This window comes from Pomacea canaliculata, linkage group LG2, assembly GCF_003073045.1.
Source record: "Pomacea canaliculata isolate SZHN2017 linkage group LG2, ASM307304v1, whole genome shotgun sequence".
Classification (NCBI taxonomy): domain Eukaryota; kingdom Metazoa; phylum Mollusca; class Gastropoda; order Architaenioglossa; family Ampullariidae; genus Pomacea; species Pomacea canaliculata.
Window position 1 is genome coordinate 2,006,141 of NC_037591.1, and position 18,266 is coordinate 2,024,406.

General features: G+C 40.3%; 2 protein-coding genes across 3 annotated transcripts; one reads left to right on the forward strand and one right to left on the reverse strand.

Annotated features, from left to right (window-relative positions):
• The first annotated feature begins 1,219 nt into the window (after nt 1-1,219).
• On the forward strand, nt 1,220-10,748 carry LOC112557282 (endoglucanase 4-like). 2 transcript variants are annotated; one of them, XM_025227041.1, is made up of 16 exons: nt 1,220-1,369; nt 1,606-1,793; nt 2,170-2,290; nt 2,456-2,530; nt 2,818-2,886; nt 4,292-4,443; nt 5,287-5,494; nt 5,756-5,926; nt 6,138-6,322; nt 7,037-7,196; nt 7,494-7,605; nt 7,972-8,125; nt 8,548-8,692; nt 8,835-9,000; nt 9,758-9,948; nt 10,313-10,748. In XM_025227041.1, the coding sequence occupies exons 2-16, from the start codon at nt 1,617-1,619 to the stop codon at nt 10,393-10,395; spliced, it is 2,169 nt and encodes a 722-aa protein (XP_025082826.1). In that variant the 5' UTR covers nt 1,220-1,369; nt 1,606-1,616; the 3' UTR covers nt 10,396-10,748. The 2 variants fall into 2 exon arrangements, with proteins under 2 accessions (XP_025082826.1, XP_025082825.1); XM_025227040.1 differs by lacking the exons at nt 1,220-1,369; nt 1,606-1,793 and adding an exon at nt 3,429-3,491 and having other exon boundaries at nt 2,818-3,010; nt 4,289-4,443.
• A 457-nt stretch (nt 10,749-11,205) lies between these two features.
• Nucleotides 11,206-18,065, reverse strand: LOC112557284 (cdc42 homolog). The gene is made up of 5 exons (XM_025227043.1): nt 17,958-18,065; nt 16,354-16,481; nt 15,702-15,884; nt 15,097-15,294; nt 11,206-14,638 (listed from the first exon to the last, which is right to left on the reverse strand). Exons 2-5 carry the CDS (start codon nt 16,456-16,458, stop codon nt 14,549-14,551), a joined length of 576 nt encoding a protein of 191 aa, XP_025082828.1. The 5' UTR covers nt 16,459-16,481; nt 17,958-18,065; the 3' UTR covers nt 11,206-14,548.
• Nucleotides 18,066-18,266: the final 201 nt, after the last annotated feature.

An 18,266-nucleotide genomic window follows, 5' to 3' on the forward strand; every position in this document is an offset into this window, starting at 1 on the left:
CAGCCTTTACGTGTTTTTGTGATTTGTCTGTAATAAGTTGTCAGCAGCTTACTTCACTGCACCTGTTGTTGTGAGTAAATTTCTCATAGTGCTTAGTATGTGGGTAACATCAACCTGTACGAAAGCGATTGCCACTTCTGCATTTATATTAAAAGAATCAAAACCTTCTTCGAAACAAGATCTGAGATAAAGGCGTGACGTCACATCCGGGCAGTCTGTACTGCCTCCCGGCCCCGCCCTCACCCTTGCACAAAGCAAACGCTGATAAATTAAACACAATGTGGTTAAACTGGGGAAGGAAAGATAAGCACATATTCAGACCGTGCTTTTTTCTAGTTTTATTAGTCTGTAGAACTTTCAAAGACAATAAGAATAAATGTAGGTTATGGTAGCCTTTTTGAAATGAAATATTGACCTCATGAAATTTATTTTATATATTTTATATACACTGTTTGTCAACAGTTACTTCGGGATGTGTGATGGTTATGAATGAAGTTGAGGGAAACGATCTTCAACTATTGTATCAAATCAGATTGACAAACGAGACTATAACAAGCCAGACTCATTTGTTTGAAAAGGGTGGCCCGGGCTCAATGTGAGATGAGTTTTCTCCAAATCCCAGCAGTGGTATCAGCATCAACATCACAATACATCAGAGCTCGTTTCTCTCGTTGCCTAGCTTTGAAGCGTTGTATACACTTCGTTCAAACCTTTGGCGATCCTTACGGTGAACTACAAAGAAGATGAGCTACAGAACTGAACTTGAAGCCAGGAAATAGACAACCATCGTGAAGCTATTTCAAGAAGGTGGTAACTAGTCCTGGTAAAGAACACCTAGTTACAACGCTTAGTTCGATTTCAGAGGAGCTTTCTCGGCCTCTTTCCCTTCTCCGCCCTGTTCTGCTGATGTCACTTGACTAACATCCTCGTTGTCCTTATTATCGTAACAACTACTATGATTAAAACATTCATCATGATAATTAGTAAACTACACAGGAGAGAAGTCATGCTACCACACAACGCTTTCATCCATTCTCTGTGTCTTTTTGCAAATTTCACTCAAGAGATAATAAAGTTATATTTATTGTTTGTATTATGTTGTAAAAGACAGAGTAAAGAGCAGTAAGCTGTCTCACCTTATACAAACCACGATCACGTATTTCTGTTGGTGTATGTCACTATGTATATGACACGTTCGATGAGTGGGGAAGTAGCACTAACGATAAACACAAACAGTTCTATTTTTAGATGCAAACTGCGTGCGGAGATCAAACATTGTTTTTTAAGTCACGACAAGAAGATAACAAAAGCAATTTCGACATGGAGTTATTAAAAGCGACTCCTAATGTTCCAGTAGTACAGACCTCGGGTAAGTCAGTCCTTGTACGTATTTTCTTTTGCTGTATCTAGAATGTTACATGGCACAGAGTTGCACCTGACTGCAGTTTGTCACCAAAGTGTGTGTGTGTGTTGATCGCAGACCTTTACAGAACTACCCACACAAGTTCTGTGTGTACGTCTGTTTGTCAAGACGTTGATATAAATGTTTCCATTGTGTTTCTGGCAGATGTCTACATAAATATTCCCACTATCTGTTTCTGGCAGATTTCTAAGAAATGCTGACATTAATTCTGTTGGCGGCACTGCCGCTCATGAGTCTGGGCAACGTGGTGGTACCCGTCAGCAACCACTGGTCGGGTGGGTTCCAGGGCAAGGCTTGCTTCACCATCGACAGCGAGCTCACGTCCTGGCACATGCACCTCATCTTTGATCAGCCGATCCAGTCACTAGATGTAAGAGAGATCCCATCACTAGACGTAAAAAAGTCCTGTCACCATATGTCAGAGGGATCCAGTCACTAGATGTATGAGAGATCCCGTCACTAGATGTAAAGAGAAATGCATTTCAAGAATCAGTGGTCAGTGATTCACCCTGGCGAGATCTTGGCAGAATTGGTGCGGAAGGAGTAAAGCGGTGATGAAAACAACAGACAGAAGGACGAATGAACAATGAACGTTCGGTGCGGGTGACAGAAGTGGGTAGGAGTGGGTGATAGAAGGAAGGAAGGAAGGAAGAAAATAGGCAGGGACGACAAGTTGTCAACCGGTGATAACGTCAAATCGTAAGGTTAGTGCAAGTTTCATGGTCGTTGGTTGTCCTTTTGTGTAGGTGTGGACGGCCGATGTTGAGACCTCGACGGACGACAAGACGGAATGGATTCTCGACAGTAAGACGTGGAACGCAGTGGAACATGTCGGACAAGAACTCTGCGTGGACTTCATGGGGCACGGTGAGAGATTTTTACTCTGTTGTTGGGGGTACTGATGATAGTTCCGTGGGGTTTTATGCTGGTTATTGATGCAATGCTGAAGGTGAAGAAGGTGTTGGTGGCTGTTTGTGACCTATGCACTCATGGCTGTAACTGAGATTACTGTCCTATTGCCAACTATTTCAGGCAACGGAGACATCGCCCCTGTCGTCACGGCCTACATCGACGGTTTGACTAATGGTGGCTCGCATGGAGGAGAAAGTGAGTACCTGAAATAGTGTCCTCCCTTACAGATTCTTCCTGCTACAGTATTTCATTCCTTCACTCGTTCGTTCTTTTCAATTCTTGCATTTATTTCACTTATTTTCGTTCATTATTTGCACACCAGACAGGTGGGCTTAGGTACCGTTGATGAATCTGGGGAGTTATCGAAGCTTTCTTGATTCGTGATTATGGATTCCAGGTGTTCACATTCGCTTCTGTGTAAATGAATATCTGCATATACGTGTGTAATCTGTAAACCTAATCCGTAATTGTTCTGTTTTCAGCCAGCGCACCGGGAACCACACATAGCCAGGAAGTCACTGCTTCTCCTAGTACACACACCACTCCAACTACACACACCACTCCAACTACACACCACTCCAACTACACACACTACACACACCACTCCAACTACACACACCACTCACACCACTCCAACGACACATACTGTCACCACCCACCCTACTGTTACTCACAGTAAGTTACGTTTTGCTATGTAATCCCATGAATGTATATTCATTTGTAAATCCATAAAGCTTTTATCATCCAGTGGTGTGAAAATGTCAAGAAAAATGCAATTTTAATAAAGACAATTTGATGTTCAGTTGTTTACCTTCACAGAAGGTTCTATCTCAGTCAGTAACATAGAATATCCCTCTTAATGAAATGTGCTCAGAGCTTAAATAAAAAAAAAATCACTTTGAATTGTGTTCAATTTTTAAGCCCTTATAAGAAGTTTTTTAAGGGGTCCAATTTTACTCATAGCAAGAAAATGTACACTCGGGCATGTCAACCACTGTATCAATGTGTCTTTTGTGTGTTCGCTCGCGTGCGCGCGCAGTTTGATACGGGCATCTTTGTCCGCATGCTGACAACCTAACTCTACTCTTGTCAGCAGCAGCCACACACACGACAAAGAGTGTCACGCATGGCCCCACCAACGCCCCTGGAACCCACTGTGAGTAATGATGCCACATAGTTATTTAATAAGGAATGAACAAGGAATTATTTCTTATGACAATCTCTCACTCTTCGTTTGAGCTGCTCTTACCGTCTTATATAAGTTTTGCTAGTTGTGTGAAATAAGTACCTCTTCCTGTGTAGTAAGAGACTTAACTGTAATGATAGTACTTGATACGCTTGGTGGTGGTGGTGGTGTTGTTGTTGTTGTTGTTGTTTTTTGTGGTAACAGCATGTTACTGTAGCGTAAGAGTATTTTACTGTGCGATACCAAAGAATTTAGCATATGCTTATGAAAGATGATGTTAGAAATACACGTAGTGTCACAATAACTCACAGTTGATCACAATCGCCCTCCCCCTCCCCAACCTTTCCATACTGCCCCGCTCTCTATCACAAAACACGTTGCAATGTGTCAAATTATGACTTCCTGTGTTCAAGGGAACATAAAATTAGTTGTTGTACTATATCACCTTGGTGTAGTAAAAAGAACAATTAACAAAAGAAAGGGTTCGCACATTGCAACGTGATTTGTGATAGAGAGTGGGGCAATGTGGAAAGGTTGGCAGGGGGAAGAGGGCGATTGTGATCAACTGTGAGTTATTGTGACGCTGTGTGTCTTTAACATAGAATATCATGTTAGTTTCTTTAGAGAACCGTCGTAGACTTCAAACATTTTTCTTCATTAGAGCAGTCCCCGCAGCCCACGCGTTCATCTCAACTCCTTCTCCCCCACCCTCCAACCTCCAGCGTGTCACTTGTCGTTTACTATTTCGTGTTCCTCCTACCTCCTAGCGCCCACCTCTGGAGGGAATGGCATCGAGGGCACTACAAGAACTGCAAGCATCACCGACGGGCGCTTCGAGGAATGGCTGACCTTTCAGATCGACAAGCCCATCACGGGCTGGATCGTCAGGTTGACCTGTGAGGAGTCAGTCGACAGCCTCAGTGTAAGTCGCACGTCCAGGCTTTTGGGTTCATTCGATTCTGGGTCAAGTACTGAAGGGTCAAACCACGGACTGGTAATGTATTGGCAAACAAGCTTAAACTTTGTTGAATATGCTGAGCAAAATTACAAAGTCCCGTTCGTTCTCCCCAATTCTTGCAACCTTTATATACAAACTTCGCCAAACTTGGTCGAACTTTCGACATTTGCCAGATTGTGGGCCTTTAAGAAACAGCTGGTAGAGTCGGAGCTGTACGTGAGAGTTTTATTTACTTTTCTGATTGTCACTGAAGTGTATGCCGCGACATGAGAATGACAGTAGAGTCGAGACAGACAGGAGTGAGCAGAGCGTCCGAACGGGCCGTAGTGCTCTCCCCTTGTAAAATGTGTCGTCATGACACCAACGGATGTCTGACGTAACGGGGAGAGGCGGTTGCCTAACAGATTGTGAAAGTAAAAAAAGAGCAAGATGGGGCATTGGCAACAATTAGAAAGGTGAACAAAGTCGAGGCAACTGAATGGTTCCCGCCTTCAACCAAACCTGTGAGCTGCTTTCACTCTCCCAAGCGCAATAACCGAGGTGACTGTGTGGTTCCCGCCTTCAGCGAAACCTCCGTGTGAACTTCTCTTTCCTCACCACTAACGTTGAGGCGACTGAGCACAGTGTATAGCTCCTACTTTCAACCACCCTGTGTTCCCGCCGTCAGCCAAGCCTCTGACTGCAGCTTTCACTCGCCTCTGCCCCGACCTGAATGTTAAATGTATTTAGTGAATACTTTGTGAGTACATTTGTGATTGGGATAGTAGAGTAGTGTTTAACTGTTTGATCCCCCAAACGATGTGTCAGGCTAGTGAAGCAGATACTAAGGGCCACGACAGTGACAAGACGCAGTGGCAGTTGGTTGCCAATGACGCTCACATGACCCTCCAGCCCGGGCCGTTCGAGATGAAGGTTGATGGGTCGCTTGTGGACAGCAGCGCCTCAGACCTCCAGTGCTCGGCTGTGCTCATCGACTTGGGAGTTGACAAAAACGACTGTGGCGAGGTGCCTAACAGTGAGTGTCTTTTCGTTTCTATGGCAGCAAGTATAACGAGCGGTCCAATAGCGAGTGTTGTTATTGCTGTATCAAACCAAGACCCAACGATAGGCTTATGTTAACAAAATTGTTAGTATTTATGGCACTTTTGTGAACGCTAATCACAGGCCGATTTCAATTCTTTTCGTGTGATTGGAAAAAGTAAGTCTGGTTTCCGGTAATGTGTAATTCTATTGAATCATTATGGCTTCCACTAATCTAGTGTAATTCGGTCACCAGCGGGAGGCTCCAAGTACAACTATGACGAGCTTCTCATGAAGTCCATCATGTTCTACGAGGCGCAGCGTTCTGGCAAACTTCCGGCGACAAATCGCATCCCCTGGCGAGGTGACTCCGGCCTTCAAGACCGCGGCACCGGAGGCGAGGACTTGACAGGCGGCTGGTACGACGGTAAGACAGCTATTCCCGATCCCACGACGCACCTTGCATTCTGGTTACTTCCTATAATTTCTTTTCTGTTATTCCTAACAGCAATTAACGTCTTCTAAATATCTAGTTTCTCGCCCATATCCTTTTTATTTATAAAGAATAAAGCAGCAACTGAGTTCCGTAAAATCAATAACCACAGCGCCATTGATATACATGTATTATATATTCGCAGGCGGGGGGTATGTCAAGTTCACCTTACCCACAGCCTGGTCCACCGTGATCTTGACCTGGGGCCTACTGGAGTTCAGGGACGCGTACGAGGCCGCCGGTCAGGTGGAGTGGATGTACGACTGCATCAAGTGGCCGCTGGACTACCTACTCAAGTGTCACTCGTCGGACAACGTGGTGTGGGTGCAGGTCAGTGAACTCCGGCAAAATGGCCGACACGCAAACACCCGGATATTAGTAAAGGATACACGCCTTAGTCGGACTAGCCAGAAATTACCTCTTGCTGAGTTGGAACATTTTTTTAATTGAAAATCTTCGATGCATTTAATTGCATGACCAGTTTAACATATCTTACAATCTGGTGAACTTAAGTGCGTGACAAGTTGAGCATATCTTAAGGCAGGGATGCACAACCTACGGCCCGCGGGCCATATCCGGCCCGCGAAACTTCTGCCCACAGTGCAGGAAATCGGCATGTTAGTAATAAAAAAAGACCTTAAAAAAACGAAAAAAAAAAGAAGAAGAAGTATTTATCCCCACGTAGGGGCGTCTCTTTTTTTCGATGGACGAATATTTCGATTCAGTGCTCCGACTTGGTGTCTCTACGATGAGGCCGGACATTCAGAAGTTGGTTTCGGGAAAACAACTTCAAATATCCCACTAATTAGTACATAATTAATGGTAAGTACAACTTGTTTCTAATAAAAATGGTATCTGCTCTATTTTTTTTTCCTTTTTGTATTTTTGCGGTGAAGTGGCCCGCGACACGGCTGTCCGAAATGGATATGGCCCGCGACACGGCTGTCCGAAATGGATATGGCCCGCAGGCCGAAAAAGGTTGGGCATCACTGTCTTAAGGTATCAGCACAACTGATTGCCTAACGAGCACTTTCTGATCCCCAGGTTGGCGATGGTATGATCGACCAAGCACACTGGGGACGCCCCGAGGACATGGCAATGTCCAGACCCTCCTTCAAGGTTGACTCGATCGGAGGTGGCGCTGATGTTGCCATGGAAATGGCTGCAGCCTTTGCGTCTGGCTACCTCGCGTTTAGAGAACGGGGTGCGTGTTTTGGGAACGAACGACCTCATGGTCTTAAGTCATCATCTTAATTTGTGAAAGTGCAGTCTTCCTGTATAATCACTCCTGCCATGTCTTCCATCCTACAAGAGCAAAGGGGAAAGAGGGAATGTAGAAGTGAAAAGGATGGGAGGGGACGGGAGGAGAGACTCAGTTGATGAAGGGTAAGCGCCGGGTCACTGCTACAAGGAAGTTCGATTAAAGCTTTTGTTCTTTAATTTCTCGCCTTTTTCTGCTACGTCTGTTATTTAACTGTCAAGTTTTGTTGCCGCGTCTCAGATGCGGAATACGCAGAGACACTGCTTCATCACGCGCAAACCGTGTATGACTATGGCATCAAACATCCGGGTGTCTCCAGTCAGTGGATCATCGAATCGCAAGGTTACTATAAGTAGGTGTTCTACAGCTATAGTGTGCTGTAGTGATATCATATATTTTATCATGTCAGCACAAATAATACTGTGTTAGTGATGTTATAAAAGTGTTCTCTAGCTGTGTGTCTTGTGTATTGTTACTGTAAGTGTTTTGGACTGCTACAACTCTTGTTTTGTCACTAAACAAAAAAAGAGTGCTCTATAATCTTATTGCTAGGCTTCTGTATCATTACTATGAATACTCTAAGCATTATTGTTTATAGAATTATCATTATTAAAGTTTAACACGTGTTTACGTCAAACAGAATGAGAGAAACATTACTATTATCCTGTGGATACTTAGCAGGCAGTGTCAAACTGTACCTTCACCTGCGGTGTTCTAGTTCCTGGGATTATAACGACGACATCTGCTGGGGCTCGCTGTGGATGTACAAAGCCACCAACAAAAACAAGTACATGACAGAGGCACTCAAGTACTGTCACATTACTCCCTACGCTTGGGAAATGGATTGGAACCATGTATTCCTTGGCAGTCAGGTCAGTGAACCAGAACATACATAGTTTATTTCTTGCCGCACGAGTGCCACTTTCAGAGTTTTAAATTACACGTGAATGCAAATAAGTATGCACTAGACAGAAAACAGTCTCTTTTACACCACCCAAACGAGGTACTTATAGAGAACTTTCAAGACATAAGTTTCCCTTATTGTTTCTCATGAGTCAGCAATGTCATCTAATCATTCCATTAATTTTCAGTTTGAACTCAATTTAGGCGTTATGTTGCTTGGGTCATCCTTTCCAACCTCAGAGACAAGCAGAAATAATGATGGAAAAAGCAGTTTGAAGAAAGGAAATTCCAAGCATTGACAGCTAACTTACACGTTTGTCAGTTATGTTGCCCACTGATGCTTTTTCTCGATCTTACATTGATTGTTGACGATGTTCACGTGTATTCTCAGATACTGCTATACCAAGTCACGAAACAAGAAACATACAAAAAGAGTGTTGAAGCATATTTCCAACACTGGTTCCCTAACGGCACCATACTAATCACGCCAAAGGGTCTGGGTTATAAAGAAATTCCAGGCTCCCTGCGCTACGCTGGTATGTGTGTCTTTGATGTCTTAATTCTATTTTTCACATCTATGAGACCAAAGTGATTATGAAACGTTTTGTACTAGTTTTACATTTTACGCGTTTGTTGCCTAGAAGTAAATTTTAGCCTCAAATTTATTTTGTGCAACAGCCAACATGGCTCTGGCCGCGCTGATGGCTGCAGAAGCGGGTATCCACCCGGACGAGTACCGTCACTGGGCCATGTGTCAGATCCATTACTCTCTGGGTGATGCCGGCCACAGCTATGTCGTGGGCTTCGGCGAGAACCCGCCTGTCAGTCCTCACCACCGTTCCAGGTAGAAAGGAAAAAAATATGTGTACATCACGAAGGCTTAATTGCTAGACAAAATTTGGAGCACAGCTAAAGACTGGAATCCTTTACGATGCATACATACCTTAGTACCTCTGGTCTTTCCTCCTGACTGTAGAGACTTAGTCAATGTCTTGTACCTGACCTGCTTGTTTCAAGGGGCGCTATTAATATGGGGAAGTCGATAATAAAGATACTGAAAAGTAACTTTAAAACTGCATCTGCATTGAGAAAATTCATAATTTAAGGACCATAACCGGAAGACTACTTTCTATAAATCCTTGTACATTACCACAGAAACATTGTTACGGTGTTATAAATTAGACTGTCTAATTGCATCTATCCAACTAATATTCTGTAATGTGTAGACTTTCACAATCTCTTCATGTTGCCTATGTAACCAAGATATTGAGATTATTGAACATAGTTTTTAGCATTGTTCACGCAATCAAGAATTTTGGAAAGAACTTTCAATTTAAGAAAAAACTCAGCTTCTTATTCTTGAACAGCATAACCTAACCATAACATAACCCTGAATTTATTCTTTTGAGGATATCAAAAAATGATACTGATAAAACCCTAGATCTTATCTTTCTTCTTGCAACATTTTTCCTCTGAATGTATAGATTCCAGAACAAATGTCAAGTTAATGTATTTTTATGTGTCAGCTATAAAGCCTACTCCCCTCTAACTCCAGACTAACCAATAAATGAAATGGTATAGTGTCTATCGTTTGTGACCAGCTCTTGCCCTAGCCCACCAGCCTCGTGTACCCCAAGTGTGCTTCATGCACACGGCCCCAACCCTCATGTGTTGTGTGGAGCCCTGGTGGGAGGGCCAGATGGGCGAGACGGCTACAAAGATGACCGCGAGGAGTACTACTACAACGACATCGCCATTGTCTACAACGCCGGCTTCCAAACAGCTGTGGCGGGTAAGTCTGTGGTTGTCACTCTGTCCTAGACAAATGTTCAGAAAATGTTTCAGGCTGAATGATTCCCAGTCATTAGATGTCTACAACATGAGTTGGTTACACTCAAAACCCTGCTCCTGGAGCTGTTTATCATTCACTATTAATATCAGCAGGATGTGGAATAACTCAGCAAGTGTGAAGGCTGTCACTTCTGTTATCATTTTCAGTGTCATTATCTTAGTAATTGTCAGTGTAAAAAGAACATTTTGCGGTAGGGATGTTTTTTATTTTAACAAAATTCTCACCTGCACACTCAAGAAACACATCCACTCAAAATGAAATTAACGGAGTAATAAGAGTCAATATTTTGTTTTATATTTTACAGCACTTCGTTCCCTGTTATTAAGACACTTACACCCAGAACAGACCGGTCAGTCCACCTGTCCTTACACGTCGCCAGCTCCCTGACCCAAGGGGACTGACCTAACCTGCCATCAATACTACTTTAACATAAGAATTATTTTTTAGTCCTTGCTGCACTATCAGTGCTTACTGTGCATTTAGTATTAAAAACACCAAACAGGTTTTTGTTAGTTATCTGTGCAAGAGAGTGAAAGTGTGTTCACTTAGGATCTTAAAATTCTGCACCTATCAGCTTGGTGTCATTTTGTTTAGCATTTGGTAATTGAGAGGAATGGTTGTTTTTTGGAAAACAAGATAAAAAGATATAAAGCTGATGTTTAATACACAATGATTTTTGAAACATGACTAAAACAAGAATTCGTTAGGTACTGCTACTTTTGAATGAACCTTCAAAGGAATGAGTGCATCGTCTTCCATACTTCTGCAAGAAAGTGCTGCCTTATTCCCTCCAGCATGTCCAGTGCATGAGAGGTTTGACAGGACGACCATCACTTACACTGTGATTTTGTACAATGACAAAATCATTTCATGACACATCTCCAGTGTTAAGTAATGCATGACTTTTATCTGAAAACATTCAACTCAAAACAAAGCCAGCTCCACAATGATCCTACAATCATGCAAGTCTTCAAGTGCCAGACTCCATTACCAGTTGCATGGAAGGTGACTCCTGAATTCTGTAACCTATCCCACAAGATCACATTAAGGTACCTCTGGCAACCACTGGCATGGCTACTTAGCTCTATATCAAAAGCTAAACTATGAAATGAAACTAAAGTTTTAATTGCATTGTTTCAGTTCCTGACAAATTGACCACAAATGTGTGTGCATCCATGGCTGAAAAACAAGCCATACTACAGTTTAAAACAGGCATGTTTATTGACAAATAAGGTATACACAGGATACAGCACTGAAAAAATGGACATGCAACGTTCATACAGATGCAAGTCAATAGAAAGAAAAGTCCCAGAAAGCCACACCCACTACTTAACATTTCTATGGTATGATCCTCTTTCAAATGACAATTTCCTCCCCATGCAAGAAACGATACACAAAATAAATAAGTAAAACCGAATTTTTAAAATCTAACGTAGTTCTGAGGCACTCGACTTCATGTTCTTTTTTTAAAGTGAGCTTCAGATCAGCATTCACTTGACTGATCAAATATTCGTCCAAGTAATACATAACCTATAAAGTTAACCCAACATTAATGTAACTTTTAATTACTTGCACAGAAGACTTTGTAGATGCATAGCCTATGCCAAATCACCACCCTAAATCTGCACTCTACACATTCCAACATCGATATGTCAGGTATCCTGAATCTAAATGTGCTTCTTATGTTCAGCGAATTTAAAAACTACTGTTTGTTCTTAGCAGTACATTAGTCTGGTAGCTCTACTGATTACAGCTGCTACTCTAGCACTAAGGCTCCAAGCTCCCTCTGCTTTCACAGTTCTGCAATAGATGTGACAATTATAATCTTCATCTCTTATACTTTGTTTACAGGACACCTCAACATCCTTGAAAGTCTTCTTCCAAGAAAACTTATCAACACCATAATGCTACAGGTCACTGGTTCAATACAAGCTAGTAACTTTCTTTCCATGTCACCTTTTGGTTGGGAAGACATATGGCACTATAATTTTCTTTTCTGCTTTTATCAGAGGCAAACTGGAAAAAAATGTAGTGACTGGGCTCAACAGCTCTAACCTGATTAAGTACAAGACAACATTACTTTCCTTTTTAAAACGAAAAAAAAGCAATTAGAGCTAAGGCAATGTCATGAGAGCAGTCTTGATCACTGCTTTACATTGTCCAACTCCTTGTGCTGGTTCAGCTCTAACAGTCAAGCATGAAGAATGCCTACTTTTGCCAAAGACAAAATGTTTACAGCAACAAAATATAACAAAGAAATCTAAAGTGTGGAAAATCTGACTCATGCAAAAAGGCAGCCATAAATACTGGTCTGTACAAAACTCTACAGTACTGTAACACCATCACATACCTACTGCAATGCTTCTCAAAGCCACATAGAAATGAGTTGTCCTGACTATACATTATATACACATATAATTTAACATGAGAAAGGAACAAAGTCTTTTCTTATAGTGTGTGTACCTCTCCTCCCTCTTCCCATGTCCAGCAAACTTCTTTTATATGTATCAAATCAAAGGACTGGAGAGATTTAGATTTCAATTTTTCTACAGATATAACGAAATTGTCATTACTCCTTAAACTGTGAGTATATTAGAGACAACAGACAAAGAGCATTGACTGTTAGCTTCACTTTATTATATATTATGGAAAATATACTAAATGTTTTAATCCTTTCTAACTACAGCTGGACATTAAAACATGAAAGTGCATTGCTATCATTACTTGCATTAAATTTCATAAAAATCAGCTTTAGCTTAATGTGCTTTGTATCTATTTTAATTTAAATGCAAAGTCTACAGTGCACAGGTTTTAAGTTTTTATTAATGGATGACAACAATGCCTACCATTTTACAAAGATCACTATCTTCAATTTTGATTGATTCATTAATTCACAACAGAATGTAAGCCGCTTTTAAATTACTCAAGCAAAACTAATGCTTAAATATCTTTATGCAACATGTATCTGCCAGTAAAAGCACAAGCATATTTTCTTTCTTTCAAAGACAATAACTCATGAACTCTACTTGACAAAAATGTACAGTTCTTCAAAGAAAAGAAGCAGCTCCTTTTTTCCCCTACCCCAATCCCTAAAATAAATTTTATTTTATAAATTTAAGACGAGGTTTCATTTCTAATCAAAATCTCTTAATCTTCAAGAGATCAAAGAGACACCAGTAAGACTGCAACAAATGCAATCTGATCAACACGTGCAACCAGCCACCCCGTTCCAAGGAGTGAAAAGAGTATTGATGACAGAACCAGAGTGCAGACTTAGGTATGTACCATTAGTATTTATAACATTCTGTAGACTACATGGTAATGAGCCGATGCTTTAGACCTTACCACATTATGCTTTGCTAATTTTAGTCCAACTCAACGAAGGGTAAAGATTGCAGCATAACCGAGGGGATTAAAAAAATAAAACGCTGACCTGAATTTGGCCAAGAAACAAATGATAAACACACAAATGGTTTATGCTGTTACACGGAAGGAGACTAGTAACTCTTTCTCAGACCAAAAAAACAAAAACTCATTCATAGCTAATGTGTAGTTTTCATGAGTCGATGATGTTTGATCAACACTAAACATTTACTACAGTTGGTTGCTTTAAAAAAAAAGAAACTGTTCGAAAAATAGGAACCATTACAGTTCTCTCTATAGTCTAGACAGCTTACACCCCTGAAAAGTGCAGGCTGAACCAAACTGGAAGAAAAGAAGTCATTTATGACAGTTTCAAGAAGATATGATGGTGATTGTTTTAGCTGGAAAAGGGAAAAATTTCCCCCTCCATGATAAAAATAATTTTTATCATGGACTGACTTTGTTTCATGTCAATTATGAATCAAAGTCATTTCCCAAACTCTGTAAAAGGCAAGCCTCGATGTGAGCAAAGTTATCTCCCAATGCATGTTTCTTGCACTGATAAGATTATTTCATTTAAAAGCGCAGATTTCAAACTGTCATCAAAAAGTCTTCCTGAAGTACAAAGAACAGCTTGCTGACCTTGTCTATGCATACTGGGAAAAGAACACTGATTAGGTACACGCTGAACAATATTTGTTGCTAGAAATTTTAATCCTCTTACTGTGTGATGAAGCATCATTGTCTCTCCAGTTTTTTAACATGCCACTAAAGCAAGGTTGATGGTCAAATGTTATATTCATTGGGTGTTTTAACATTCATGTCACCTACACATTTCACTGTAATGCATTAATACACTGCCCATGTGAGACTATCTTAACCATATACAGCTTTATAAAATCTTCCTCCATTAAGAAACATTTTACTTAAAATCTCAAAAGCAGGAACACCATCCATTATTCTTTAATACATCGATGATTTTTAATTTTATAGAATTTGGAGAGTCCTTTGTTCCCATACCTTCACACAGATGAAAGGCAACTGACCATAGGTAAATGCAGCTAAGATTTAAAACACTGCTTTAAATAAGCAACATTCTGTTTGTGTTGATGCTGCTGTCTGCAAAATCAAATCCTGTTCCCTGACCCTTCAGTCTTTGCTATGTCTGCAGGATCTCTCACAGGATAACACACTTCCTCTTCTTTGGGGGCTCTGGAGGCTCCAAGGCTGCAAGAATGGCTTCATCAAAGACATTTTTAAGCCCTTTCTGTTGACAGAGAAAACAAAATATCTAAATGCTTTCCTGAAGTACAAATATGTCATGAAATTACTTTTGCACATAAATATTTGCTGCTTTGATCAAGGGGAGTTATGGGGGTGGGGGAGAGGCAAGGTTGGTTGAATCCTTCTCTTAGCACTTACCACAGCAATACTAATAACTATTCAATATTCAAAATCAAGAGTAGAAAATGAATGACTACAGGGTAAAGGCCATTCAAAATAATGAAAATTGTTCTTCAAATAATGGAGCTAAAAGTTTATTTTCACCTAAGCTTAGTTCAAACTGATAATATATACATTAGTTCACATGTGTATGATGCCAAAGTTATGAGCTCATATTATAATATTTGAAATCTCTAAATGATGTATGGTGACAAGGTGTGTAAAGAAAGATGAGAGAGGAAGAGATTTAATGGGAAGCAGAAGGCAAGAGAAAGAACACACCTGCGTCAAGGCAGAACACTCTACATATTTGACAGCCCTGAGCTCACGTGCTAACTTCTCTCCCATATCTACTGTAATCGGTTTCTGCTTGTTCTTTGCCAGCTTCTCTACTGTGCCTGCATCATCCCGTAGATCTATTTGGGTACCAACCAGCAGGAATGGAGTCTTCTGGCAATGGTGTGTGATCTCTGGTACCCACTGTTGACATTGTACAACATAAATGCAGCAGTGGAAAATAATCGAACATTGTACTGCAAAAACCACCATCAACAATACATATACACACCAGTCCTTAAATACTCATGTACCCTAAGCAAAACAGACTAAAGGGAAGGATGGAGAGATCTTACATATCCTGACCTCCAGACACCACCAGAACTCAAAATCTGAAAGGAATTTGTTTTAATCTGCATTTTCATGATCTGCATACATCTGTTAGCATTCAGCATGACAGTGTCACACTTAAAACAAAATGACTGAAAATAAATCAGGCACATGAATCAAGTTTATGTTTAATGTGCTGTATGAGAACATCTTTCAAAATAAGTAGTATAGTCTTAAATATATTTATGAATCCTATGCGTTTTAACTAAATTCACATTTACCTTTTCTCTGACATTTTCATATGATGAAGGTGACACAACTGAGAAACAGACAAGGAAAACATCTGTTTGAGGATAACTAAGAGGACGCAATCTGTCATAGTCTTCTTGTCCTGCTGTATCAAAGAGTCCCAGTGTGTAGGGCTCCCCTCCAATCATCACAGTCACAGCATAGTTGTCAAACACCTGTTATTATCAGTGACAGATCATAAGACCATACAGTTAATTGAAACTGAAGATGAGTACCTAAATAACATAATTTATGCTATTTTCAATTTCTTTCTTTTTAAGTGATAATGGAATACGTTTCCACATCCTCTCCCTCAACCTTGAGGAAAGGTAACTGTAAGCTAAGGGAATCAAACACATATAAAGCTCATCTCTATTCCCCCTTATCTTCCATATATTTATTCTCTCCTCTTTCACTCTACCTTCCTCACTTTCAATATTTTTTGTCCATCATATTCTAATAAAAATTTGTGAAAAATATACAGATGTCCATTCTGAAAACATTAAAAAAATGTCTCAATAATGACTAAAAAAGAATGCATAAAAGAGTGGGTATTTAAACAGCAAAGCACATTTTTAATTATAAATACTTACTAACAAATTACCACACTAACACATTAATAGTTTTTCATAGACGAGAACTTACCGTTGGAACATACTCTGATGGAAATTTATTTGTTGTATACGAGATGAGAAGACAGGTTTTACCCACTGCTCCATCACCCACAACTACGCACTTGATGGTCTGCATTTTGGATGTTTACTGCTAAACAGCTGTAGAATCAATGTTGTGTAGCTTAGCAACAACATAAATAAATACTTCTTTGATGACATAATAAAAAAAAGTGTTAGTGTTAGTGTGCATGTAAATGGTGTGCCCATAAGTGTATTTGTATTCTTAAATATTGCGAGAGTGGGTATCGAAGAGAAATAATGTGTACACAAGGGAAAAGATGTTAGATGTGTACTTACTGAAAAGAACCAAAATGTCCATAGTTTCTTTGCAGAATTTGAAAGTAAATCCTTGCATCTAGCATTTTATTTACTGACCCATTGATAAAACTGTTCTTATGGTAAATTACTAAAGTAAATGAAGTAAATAAGATTAAAAAATATATCAGGGCTTCTGCTAAGGCTAAATTCTTTGGGGTCCCAGGGACCCCTTCTTCAGATTTTTAAGGGGTCCCTGTTCTTCGCCCACATTTGAAGGAGACCCCATTGACGAAAATTGGAGTCCTCCGAACTTTTAATGCGTACTGTACGCAATTTTTTGCGTAAGCAGAAGCCCTGATATATAAACAAATCCAAATTAAGTTTCTAATTATGTTATAAATGAAATTCAACTGCTTTCTTATACTATAAACGACCTTAATCCAGACTCGGTATTTAACCAGCACTTTAAAAAAAAACAAAACAAAACAATCAAAAACCATTTCAATCTCCTTAAATATGCAAAGCAATTTGAGGGTAGATGATTACCAAGGTTTGGTTACAAATGCATGAGGCATCCCTAAAAGATGTTACTAACTCCACTAAAATTTCAAATCCAGAATCAATGTGTTCATCATTGGTGTTTCCTAGCTACAAGTTTCACCTACTCTGATTTTACGCTAAAACAACTATGTATTCCATGCCATGTGGAAAACAAGCTAAAATAAATCTGAGAATAGCAGCATAAAGCAGCAATTAAAACCGACGTCAATTCTGATTGCTTCCGGGTGTGGCGGGAGCGGTCCTCTCTTAGTCTGCATAACTTAATGTTTATATGCTGATGGTGCAGACAGCATAAGCAATGCATGCGCGAGAAATACGAGAAAAAGTTAGTTGCTTCATTTGTTCTAACTCTCCCAGACCTAAAAATATGAGCCGTTATGTGACTTGAAATTTTCTATTTCGCGTGGATCCACTTCTGATGTATTTATAGTGCTACTGGGTTAGTGGATAGACACGGACAAAATTAAGTTCAAGAAGATATTAACTACACGCTCTACCATTGCACTTGTATTTTAACACCTCAGCCTGGTATAAAAATGTTATCAATGACTGTGAACGCCTCCTAGCAAATCCCGTAAATCAACGAAGTATGTCAGTTGGATAACGAGCAGCCATTTTGTTTCCGCCGACACAGGACTAGCTAGTGGGCGCAGCTACTCTTTACACAAAAGATGAAAATATACGTCAAGTTACAAATATCAGTCTTAGCTATGGTATCCTATTACAGCAAGAAAGGCTTATTTTTCATCATCTTACTTGGGTTTTTTTTAATAATCCAAGACCACCAGAGAAGCGCCTCAACAAATAAATGAGCTGCAGCTTCCACTCATCCAGTTTTACCGGAAGGAAGATACAAAGATTTTTACAGACATGCGCAGAAGCAATGATGTCATTTTATATAAATAGTTCATTCACTGCTCACCGATACAATGGCGCTCGGTAGCGGCTCGTGGTTCAGATCTCGTCTTGGGACACTGTGACACCTATCCACAAGTTGTTGTTATTGCTTTTGTGAGAGGGGCAGGGGGAGAGTTCTTCCACCTCGCGGTGATTTCGTACTGTTGC

Excerpts from the sequence above, each read along its gene's own strand:
- LOC112557282 (XM_025227041.1), top strand. The coding sequence starts at position 1,617 with ATGCTGACATTAATTCTGTTGGCGGCACTGCCGCTCATGAGTCTGGGC. Across the intron at positions 2,291-2,455 it reads CGTGGACTTCATGGGGCACG|GCAACGGAGACATCGCCCCT; the intron begins GTGAGAGATTTT and ends CAACTATTTCAG. Across the intron at positions 5,927-6,137 it reads GACAGGCGGCTGGTACGACG|GCGGGGGGTATGTCAAGTTC; the intron begins GTAAGACAGCTA and ends ATATATTCGCAG.
- LOC112557284 (XM_025227043.1), bottom strand. The coding sequence starts at position 16,458 with ATGCAGACCATCAAGTGCGTAGTTGTGGGTGATGGAGCAGTGGGTAAA. Across the intron at positions 15,885-16,353 it reads CATCAGAGTATGTTCCAACG|GTGTTTGACAACTATGCTGT; the intron begins GTAAGTTCTCGT and ends TGATAATAACAG. Across the intron at positions 15,295-15,701 it reads ATGAAAATGTCAGAGAAAAG|TGGGTACCAGAGATCACACA; the intron begins GTAAATGTGAAT and ends CAATGTCAACAG.